At 58.7% G+C, this 10,035-nt stretch overlaps 5 protein-coding genes across 5 annotated transcripts; 4 read left to right on the top strand and 1 right to left on the bottom strand.

Moving 5' to 3' along the window:
• Positions 1-607: 607 nt before the first annotated feature.
• GNI_075920 (histone H4) lies at positions 608-922 on the top strand (the record flags this gene model as incomplete). Its single annotated transcript, XM_011132188.1, has 1 exon — positions 608-922. The coding sequence occupies one exon, from the start codon at positions 608-610 to the stop codon at positions 920-922; it is 315 nt and encodes a 104-aa protein (XP_011130490.1).
• Positions 923-1,191: 269 nt separating this feature from the next.
• GNI_075910 (hypothetical protein) lies at positions 1,192-1,788 on the top strand (the record flags this gene model as incomplete). The annotated part of the gene is made up of 1 exon (XM_011132187.1): positions 1,192-1,788. The coding sequence occupies one exon, from the start codon at positions 1,192-1,194 to the stop codon at positions 1,786-1,788; it is 597 nt and encodes a 198-aa protein (XP_011130489.1).
• A 153-nt stretch (positions 1,789-1,941) lies between these two features.
• Positions 1,942-5,160, bottom strand: GNI_075900 (hypothetical protein; the record flags this gene model as incomplete). Its single annotated transcript, XM_011132186.1, has 1 exon — positions 1,942-5,160. One exon carries the CDS (start codon positions 5,158-5,160, stop codon positions 1,942-1,944), a length of 3,219 nt encoding a protein of 1,072 aa, XP_011130488.1.
• A 1,612-nt stretch (positions 5,161-6,772) lies between these two features.
• GNI_075890 (hypothetical protein) lies at positions 6,773-7,654 on the top strand (the record flags this gene model as incomplete). Its single annotated transcript, XM_011132185.1, has 1 exon — positions 6,773-7,654. The coding sequence occupies one exon, from the start codon at positions 6,773-6,775 to the stop codon at positions 7,652-7,654; it is 882 nt and encodes a 293-aa protein (XP_011130487.1).
• A 295-nt stretch (positions 7,655-7,949) lies between these two features.
• GNI_075880 (hypothetical protein) lies at positions 7,950-9,731 on the top strand (the record flags this gene model as incomplete). Its single annotated transcript, XM_011132184.1, has 1 exon — positions 7,950-9,731. The coding sequence occupies one exon, from the start codon at positions 7,950-7,952 to the stop codon at positions 9,729-9,731; it is 1,782 nt and encodes a 593-aa protein (XP_011130486.1).
• Between the last annotated feature and the right edge of the window lie 304 nt (positions 9,732-10,035).

Genomic DNA, 10,035 nt, shown 5'->3' with positions numbered 1-10,035 from the left:
GGAGTGTTCTCCCGGGGCGCTTCGCCTGCCGCCACCATCGACGAGTCGCCGCCTTGATCGCTGCTGTACGTCATGGGATGATAAGTTTGAAAAAGGCCCGGGCCGGAGGCAGCAATTTCCTGCGTTCTGTCCCCGGCGCTCAGGCTCGCCGCCCGGCCACAAAGCTTTTTTTCCTACCCGGCCGCTCTCAGCACGTTGCGCGCCATGACTCGTACTCAGCCCGCAGGGCAGCAGGAAGGCAGTCGGGTCCTCACGCATTTTTCGTGTCTCACCACTTCTTGTGCAGTTACACCCTTGAGCTAGCTGGCATTAAGCTGCCTGTTGACGCGCGGTAGATTTTGGTGTGGCATACTCACGCAAGCTACTCACGCAACTCGCGACGATTGTGCGACCCGCGGCACAACGTGGCTGACGGGTTGGTTTCTCACCAACGCGATTGACACGCCCATCAGACTGAGAGATCGCGTGTTTTTTTGCCGCAGACTCTCCGGCTTGCCACGGCAGGTAGCGAGTTCTCCGGCGAATTAAAAATGCTGTGTGGTTACGGGAGGGGCGGGTAAAAAACAGTGCAAGAGCTAGTAATTTTTGCATTAAAAAGACCAGTGAGATGAGTGGACGCGGAAAAGCCGGCAAGGGGATGGGGAAGCAGGGCACTTCCATGCGCCATCGCAAAGTGTTACGGGATAATATCCAGGGCATCACTAAGCCCGCCATCCGGCGTCTCGCACGCCGTGGCGGAGTCAAGCGCATATCCGCCGCGATTTATGAAGAAGTCCGAACCGTCTTGCGTGGCTTCCTCGAAGCCGTCGTAAGAGATTCTGTTACGTACACGGAACACGCCAAGAGAAAGACTGTCACAGCCATGGACGTAGTATACGCCCTCAAGAGACAAGGAAGGACCATCTACGGTTTCGGCGCGTAAGGTGGCACCGGACGATTTTTCTCTGCAAAAACGAATAACCCCTATTACAACAACCAATGACACAACACAAGTGTTGTTCAAACGCAGTACATTAAACCACAGTGAGGGGAGGGAACTGGGCAGGCCTCGCAGCAGGAGGGGTTCCCGATAGGGGCAACAGCACGAGATGGGCGGGCATGGGACGCGTACGACAGACAAACAAGCCGGCAAAGACACCTTTGGATGCTGCACTGACGGAACGCACTGCTCCTAGGTGCTGCATGGTCATCATGGTGCAAGCGTCTTGGCTGCTTCTTTTCGGCTGTGCGGCCGCCCTCTCCTGGGAACCGTCTGTTCTCGTCTTGGACGGTGATGACGAAACACTAGAAGGCATAAAAGACCGCGACCAGCCAAAGATATACCCCAAAGAACTGGCTCCCACAAGCGGCGAACTCAGCAGCGACACGGGCGCAGACTCCCCACCAGAAGAACTTGACAAAGGCGAAGAGGAACTTGACCATGGCGGTCACCAACAAACTGGACACGAGGACCGCGTGGCCGACGAGCAGCACAGCCACCGTGCTTCGGACAACGACGAGCTGAGCAACGCACAGGACGGCGAGGAGACTGCCCCATCCAGGCAAGAGGACCAAACGGCGCAAACACCTCTACCGGAAGAGTCGCTCCCGGAAGAATCTCTCCCCGCGGAGTCCCTTCCCGAAGAGTCCCTCCCCGAAGAGTCTCCCGACAGGGAAGAGGCGGGCCACCCCGTCGACGAGACGGACCCGCAAGGAGTCGAACCGGAGCCCGTTCGGGAGGGGCTGCTGCAAGTCTACGCAGATCTGGAGGTGGCGCGGCGCGACATCCTCCGCCTGCTGGAAAACTAGCGGCTGCCGCTCAGGTGGGCACGGTGCTGGCGAACCTGCCGCCGCCTCTGAGTATTTTCGCCGCAATGGCGTCGACTTGCTTCGTCAAGTCTGCAATAAAGTCGTGGAATCGTGCTCGCTCCCTCTACACCTGTCCCGCCTCTCCCCGCCCTCTCAGCGACTCGAGTTGAGAACGGAGTTTTGTGAGTGCGGCTTACTGGCGGAAACGTTGTGGACTGGGATGAGGTTGGCGCTCATGGCTTTGCGGTTCTCGAGTGCCTCCCTGCTGAGTTGGAGGAAGAGTTGGTAGTCTCCTTGTTTGCCTCCGGGCAGTTTTTTGCCGCACTTTGCGGCAGCGCACTCGATGGCGTTAGTGGCGAACTGTTCGACGGATTTGAGACCGAGTAGGCCGCCCCATTTTTCGCGGAGTAGCGTTGAGTGTATGTAAGGGACGAGGCAAAGGGCGACATTTGGTTTGTCGTGGTTTTTGGCGACGGCGACAAAGTCGACGACGGGCAGTTGGTCGAAGGCACCAAGTTCCTTGGGGCAGTGCTTGTCGGCACGTTCGGCGGGCTGCTGAACTTCGCTGGGCAGAATGGGGGCGAAGTGGGCAAGCGCCGGCGTGCTCTTGGAAAGACTGAGCACACCACCCACCAGCGACTGCAACTTGTTTGCATCTCGCGGTCGTTGCAGCCTCGCAAAGAAGTCGTCACGGCGGCTCGCAAACAACGCCGCACCCGCACTCAGACGCGACTCCAACGCCGGCACCGCCGCACGCACCGCCTGCACCGCAAACTCGCAAAATAGACCCCACTCACCTAACGCAGCCAGCACCTCCAACTTCCACAATAACAACACGTGCAATGGCACCTCCAACCGACCCAACAATTCCGCCACACCCTTCTCATTGTTCCGCACTATAAGGTCCTGCGCCAACGCCTTCACCGAGCCATCCGTCGTGTGCGGCGACACCACCGGCAACACCCCCCCACTCACACCCGCCACACACACGCGACTGTGCAATTCCAACAAATCTGCGTAACGCTCCAACCACGGCGCAGGCAAACCCGCCGCGCAACTCGTGCACGCTTGTGACTGGCAGTAACTGCACGCCACACCCACCGCCGCCGTCTTACTCAACCGCCTAACATCCGCCGCGTGCCGCTGCACCTGCCCCTTCCGGCTGTCTTTCATAAACGAACGCGTGTTGATCAAACTCGAAATGAACGTCGCACCCGCACCCGCGGCAGCCTCCGGAGCCGCCCAGTGCCGCCGGTACTCCCCCAAGAAACGCTCCCACACGCGATCGGCCGTGGCCAGCGGCAACTCACTCCCGCGCCGCCGGAAGAACTCCTCCACGTACCGTACCGCCAGCTGCGGCGCCGCGGCATACAGTGACCCCGCACCCAGCATCACCTTTCCACTCCCCCCGGTCTTGCCCCCTGCCTCGGTCTTGCCTCCAACAGCGGTCCCGACGCCGGGTTCGGCCTCGCCAGCCGCGACCGCCTGGGCCTCGGCGAGGATGAGTTGTTCGAGTTGCGTCCAGTTGTACTTGGAGTGGAGCGCGGCAGGGCGCGCACCGGCGAGGAGGACGCTCTGGCAGTGAAGATAAACGGCATAGTCGAGTGCGTCAGTGTCGTCGTGTGCGAGACCATAGCGGAAGATGGCGGCATGGTCTTCAACGAGGCGGAGGAAGTAGAGGACGACGCTGGGTGTACGTTCATGGCGCATGACAGTCTTGGCGAGTTGTCGGTGCTGGAACTTGAGGCAGGCCCAGGCAGCGCCGCGGTACACGTCGAGGCGCGGGCGGGCGGCCAGTTCGCGCAAACAGCGGCGAAGGCCGCCACTGCCCACCTCTGCGGGCACAGGCGCACCCAGCAACTCGGGCCAGAGCACACGTAACTCACGCTCCACCGCCGCGCCGTCCTTTTGACTCACAGCCAACACCACCCGGTCCAGCAAGACGCCGTCCCGCAAAGTGTCCAGCGCCTCGCGCAAGGCCGCCACACGCCCGCGCGGCGCGCGCCGTACACGACTCAGGTCGTAAGCGTCGCACAGATCCAGCGCCAGATCCGCGTCGCGGCAACAGAGCCCCACCACGCGCGGCAGTTTCAGACTCTGGAAGTCCTGGTACGTCAGCAGCAGCTCCAGACGCGCTCGCAGCAAATGCAACACACGGAAGTCGCGGATCAGCCGGTAGTACAGACTGAAGTTCACTCTCGCCGCGCTCTGCGGCTCCGCTGCGGCCTGCAGCGCCGGCACACGGCGCTGCTCCCGCTTAATACGCGGTACGAGCAGCCGGATGGCCTTGAGGATGACCACGATGTTGCGCACGTCATACTCGTATTGGACGGCGTCTGTAAGCACGGCATAGGCGTTCTCCTTTTCCGACAGCGAAAGTGTGTCGAGAAAGTCGGCTGCGTCGTTCAGCCTCTGGCGCACGCCGAGGCGACGCTGCTGCCAGCGCCGGCGGAAGAAAAGGTAGGTGAGGTCCTCGTTGCCAAGCGCGGCGTCGCACTTTTTGCGGCGCAGATTCTCGCGCAACTTGCTCAGCTCGGGCGCGAGGCCTGCGTTTCGGCTGGCACTCTCGGTGTCCTCGTCGTCGGAGGACCACTGTTCGTGCTGACTAGCGTTGGAGTCGATGGCGAAGCAAATCATGGCGGCGGGGTGACAGCTGCCGGGGCCGAAGGTCTGCAGCGTTGCGGATTCGGTGTATTGTACCACGCCCAGACAGTCGTAGCTGACGTACTTGACGTCGCGACCCTCCACCAAGATCACGGGCGAAGGGAAGAGCAGATCCATCCACTTGGAGCCGGGGCCGCCGATGAAAACGCAAGACTGACTAGCATTTACGGAAGTCGGTGTCCGCACCGCCATGGCCACGCAGTGATCGCCCAGCCAGACCAACTGGTCGGCCACCAGCGAAGGCGTAGTTACGACGGTGGCCGCCAAGCCTACCGCCGTCACCTCTGTCGCCGCCGCCGCAGTAATGCCCACCGGCAGACGCAGCGCGCTCATCGGCGCAATCACCAAAAAGCCGTCGTCCGTCCGAAAGGCGCCGAACTTGCCCGAGAACGAAAAGTGCATCGACAGGTACACCGAAGAGGTGGTCTCTGCACCCGCCGACGCTAAGTTGATCAGCCGCTTGCCGCCGGCCCAGCACTGCCAGATCTCGTTAGCCTCCGTCGTCACCATAGCATACGGGATCTCCTCGAGCTCCTCTGACGGCGAATCCTCGCCCGGCGCCAAAGGCTCGTTTGGCGACGCGTTTGGCGACGCATCACCCCGAGACGCGTCGCTTTGAGCCGCCGGAGAACCGCTGGAGGCGCTGTCACTCGCTGAGACACGCGAATAGACATCTCCCGACGGTCGCGAGACCTCCAACACCTTCATTGCGCCGGAAGGCGCGCACCACACACGTGTTTGCTTCGATCGAAGATCGAACCAAATTAAGCGATCCCCTTCCACCAACGCCACGCCCAAGTCATTGATGGAACTTAGCTTCACAGTCTTCTTGCAACACGCGTATGCATGTGGCTTCTTAAAATTATTCAAATCGTAAGTGCGCACTGTCCCGTCTTGAAATACAACAACCAACCGGCGACCAGTCCACCGACTAGCTATCACACTCGTGTTACCGTAGCCTGTCCATGGACTCTCGTCTAAAAACGTACCATATGCAGAATACAACTACAGTCAAAGCTTTATTAATGATTCTGAGGACAGATTGGCAGAGGAAAAGGGAGACGCGGGAAACGGGGATGGACGATGGAGGGGGACATATACGGAAAAGCCACCGGGAGACCAGGTGGAGTAAAGGAGACCGGGGCGGTCTGCTGGAATGGGGGAAGGGAGCGGGGGAAGGGAGGTCTGGCGTACGTACTCTTAGGACAATTGATTGGTCTTCGTGCTTCCGGAAAACAGCGGCTATATTCCCGCCAGCTGGGTTAACTACAACTTTGAGCAATGAGTATGAGCGACTGAGCAAGTCATTTTTCCAGTGGCCTAAGTCCGCTATGACCTCCTGCTTGCGGTAAGTACTATTCTGAACCTGTCGCCATTCAGTCTGCATTTAACAATACAGAAACCCGGATCTTTTCCTGATGGCATCTCTCCCTCATACACCTTTCTTTATGGATCCCGACCGCAAGTCACTCACGACCCGACCAGGTCGCTCACGACCCGACCGGGTCCCTGCCGACCTGACCGGGTCCCTGCCGACCTGAACTGTGCTCTACATACTCACGGTCTCTTACTGCAGGTGTGCTCATGCAATTCGTGCCCCATGGCAAGGCGTTTGTATTGCATCGTAGTGTTGCGTTGCATTACAGCGTTGCAGTGTAGGGGCTTTGTGGTTATGTGGTCACAAGGTTCCACCTTCCGTGGTCGGCATGCAGGCTGTGGGCACAATGCCTGAAGAGAAGCGGAGACCAGAGGGGTCGGATGGAACCCGAATCCGGGGGACGATAGAAGTTCAAGTTCGTGGCAGAGTTGTGAGGCGCTTGGTCCAGTCAGTGAAAATAGTTCTCTGAGTCCCCGCAGCCCCGCAGAAGGAGTAGGACGCGACGTGGTGGCGCTTCAGGAAGAAATCAACCGCGCTGGAGGTCTCGGCGGCGCCGTCCGACTGGGTGCCCGGAACGGGCAAGGTGAGCGTCGGGGATTTGAACAGCGGGCGTCCCAGGACGAGACGATTCATTTTGGTCAACCGCGCAGTTACAACGAGCCGACCAGCAGCGTGAGCACTTCGACTGGTCACAGCAGCACTGCTGCGCGTCCCGGAAGGTTTAACCAAAGAAGTCCGGAAGGTCCAGGCGCCAGAGGGGGGCCGGAGGGAGCACAGGCTCCAGAGCTGCAACCGGGAAGGACTGGAGCCGCCGGAAGGTCTAGAACCGGCTCTAGAGGTGGGTCGCGAAGACCAGGTGCTTTGCAAGAGGGTAGTCTAAGACCCGAATCGCCAAGGGAAGGAGCGCTGGGCGGGAGTCGGAGTCCTGGAGCACGCAGTCCGATGTCTGGCGGTTTGACGGAAGGGTCGAGTGGATTTGAGGAGTTGGTGGAGGTGCTGCACGACGACTTGCGAATGAGTGCAATTGCTGACAAGATAAAGCAGCGAATCGACCTCCAGCTGGACCAGGCGCCAACAGCGGGAGTGAGTGTGTTCGTCAGCAATCAAGCGCCTTCTGTGAATTTTGATGAGTTGGAGCATATCGATGAGGGCTGGTTCGAATCCACCGACTGCCAAATCGCCGATTGGCACCAGTACGTGGAGATCGTGCCCGCTCAGACCCCGCCTATGGTCCCGACGCCCGGGGATACTAGCGAGCACACGTCCGACTCGTTGCGCCCGCACGCCCGAGTGGTCCTTCGCTGCACACGCGACCTTCGCGCTCAGGCTGACCAAGAACTCTGCGCGTTTGGTGAGTACGTCGCCCACCTACTCAAGGACTTGGGCGAACAGCACACGCCCACTGCCGTCGACGCCAACACGGCCGAACAAATAACCAGTGAAATGTTTAACCCCAAAACCAAGTCTGGAATGCTTGTCTCGAGACAAGAGCTCTACCTCCTTAATGTTGGGCCCAGGCTTCGAACAGGGCAGGAGTCACACAGTGCCACCGGTTTGCGCAGTTCCGACGCGCGACAGATGATCGAAAGGCGTGAACAGTCCAAAGTAAGGGATTCCCCTACCGGCGATAGTCCGGCGGACTTTCCTATCGGCGACACTGACCTCCCCCCACCCATCGGAGAACGCAGACACAACAGCGACGACCATTCCGAGCCCGAACCGCCTGCCGTACTCGACTACGGTATCGAGATCTTCATCCGCAATCCCAACGAGACCCGGACGTACCGCATGGTTCGACACCCACGCGACCAGGAAAGGCAATAGCCTTGCTTTTCACCTTCGTAACAGAGACCTCGCAATTGAGACTCGTAATTGAGACCTGGTAATTGAGACCTCGTAATTGAGACCTCGTAATTGAGACCCACACCGGTAATCACGGACAGCCGTTCGAAGGCTGCCGTGGTGTGGAGAAGCTGCTGGGGGCGTGGGGAAGCTGCCGATGGTGTGGGGGAAGCTACCGATGGTGTGGGGAAGCTGCCGGTGGTGTGAGGGCTGGTTGGAACGGGGCGCAGTGGGGAGGTAATATTGCGGCCGGACGGGTAATTTTATTGGGCCTGGTATGAAGCGAGCGGTGCGGGACGCGGTAGTGCGGGAAGCAGCTTCGTTTGGCGACGTGGTGAAGCGTCGGCGGGTGCAGAAGGCGTCGGAGTTGGAGAAGGCAAAGGGTGTGAGTAAAAGTCGTGCACGGAAGCTGGTGGTGGCGGAAGAGAAGGCGGCGAAAAACCCGCGTTGGGCGTTTGAGAGGAAGTGCGGGCGTTTATATTTAGAGTTGTTGCGGTCATGTAAGCAGAAGGACGGCGCGGGTGTGGCTGAGGTGGTGGGGCGTATCTTAACAGAGTACTTCGAGGATGCGGAGAGCCCGATTGTTGGTGCGGCGGTGCGTGTGCAGACGGCTCCGACTGCGAGCAAAGAGGCGGCAGCGGCCAAGGTCGAGTACGTGGCGGAGTTGACAAGACAGGCTGTGTCTCGTTCTCTGCAAATGTGTTTTAAAGTGGGTAACGCACACGTGCGCGAAACAATTTTGGCCAAATGTACACCGGTCTTCGCTGAGATGGCCACGTCCAGCTCTGGCAGCCACCTGTGCATGAAGATGCTCAACTACTCCATCAAGGACAAAACCGTGTACCAACAACTCGTCCACAGCCTTAGCTACAAGTCCTTCTGGACCAAGAGCGGCGCACGCGTGTGGGATTTCGCCTGGAAGAAAAATACCAAACTGNTAACCCCCTTCGTATACCGTCTGTTCTTCCAGAGACTTCTCGAGTCCGAGTTCCCCCGCACCGACCCGGACGCAGTCAACACCGACAAGCTTCTCGCTCTGATCCGAGAGGCGTCGACAGAACTTCGGAAAACAATCCGCGAACGCTCTAAAGAACTGGTCGACAAACTCACGCTCAAAGAACTACTTGGATCCGAAATCGCCCAAAGGTACCTCGCCATACTAGCCATTATCGACTGTAGTGCGATTAAGGGCGCATCCATGTCGCAGAATGGAGTGACGTCAAATGGAGCGATGCCAATTGGAGCGACGCCAATGTTTAATAAGGATGATATGAGCAAGTTGGCGGAAGCTACGTTCGAGGCGACGCGGGTGCTGCTCAAGACGAAAGATGGTGTGCAGGCAGCCTGCCGATTTTGCGGGTACTGGTCGGCGAAGCAGCGGAAGACATTTCTTGAGGAGAGCAAGAAGAACCTGCAGCTTGAGGAACTGTCCTGGACCGATTATCTGGTGAACCCGGTGGACGGTGTGTTTGTGGTGAGGTTGTTGGCGACTGTTGACGATACCAAGCTGTCGACCAACTATATTCTGGGCCCGATTTTGGGCGTGAAGCGCGACAAACACGGGATTATTAAGGCCGCCGGGAACCTCGACAAGACCTGGAGCCAGCTGTTGCCTCTGGGAGAAAAACAGGCAAACGAGTCCTCGGCGGAGGAGGAACAGTCCCGGACGGTGTCAAAAGTGCTCGGGCTCCTTGCGGCTGTCGTTCAACCCGAACACATGAACAGATTCGTCAACCCGCAACAGGCTGAACTGCTGCGGTACCCTTCTCCTAGCAGCCGGAAAGAGGAAGATCTTCGCGCGGGCGAACTCCGAACCTTCCTCCAAGCCGCGCTCCGGTGTGTCCAGAGTGAACTCGATCTCACCAAATCAGTCGCCGCTGCCAATCTCAAACCGCTCCTCGGTGAAGCCATCTTCGGCAGCAACGACGCCTCCGATGACGAACAAAACAGTGACCAAAACAACGACGCCGATCGAAACCGCAAGAACGACCACAACACGGAGGACGACATGGCAGATGAAGTTGGGGACTCCAGTGAGCAAGAAAGCGTCAGCGAATAAGGTGTGCGCGTTTAACAACGCTCGGACACGACACGACGAGGAATAAAAACGTTGTCCTCCCGTGCTAATATCTTTTTAACGGCTGTCTTTTTAACCAACTTGCAACAACCAATTTTCTCTGCTTCAAGGCCGCTGGCCCAGGCAAACCCTTCTAGCCGTCGTGGGCTCCGTTCACTACAGCCGGGCAACCCAAAACAGCAAGTGACTGTGTTGGTCAGATATAGGAACACGGCGTAATGCATACAACATAACTATGCATTCCACTGATGATTCAAGGTCTTAAGTTTAAGTAATGGTGAGTGGT

This window comes from Gregarina niphandrodes (assembly GCF_000223845.1).
Source record: "Gregarina niphandrodes unplaced genomic scaffold scaffold00013, whole genome shotgun sequence".
NCBI lineage: Eukaryota > Apicomplexa > Conoidasida > Eugregarinorida > Gregarinidae > Gregarina > Gregarina niphandrodes.
The sequence above is the reverse complement of the archived record's forward strand: the minus strand, read 5'-3'. Positions and strand labels throughout refer to the sequence as shown.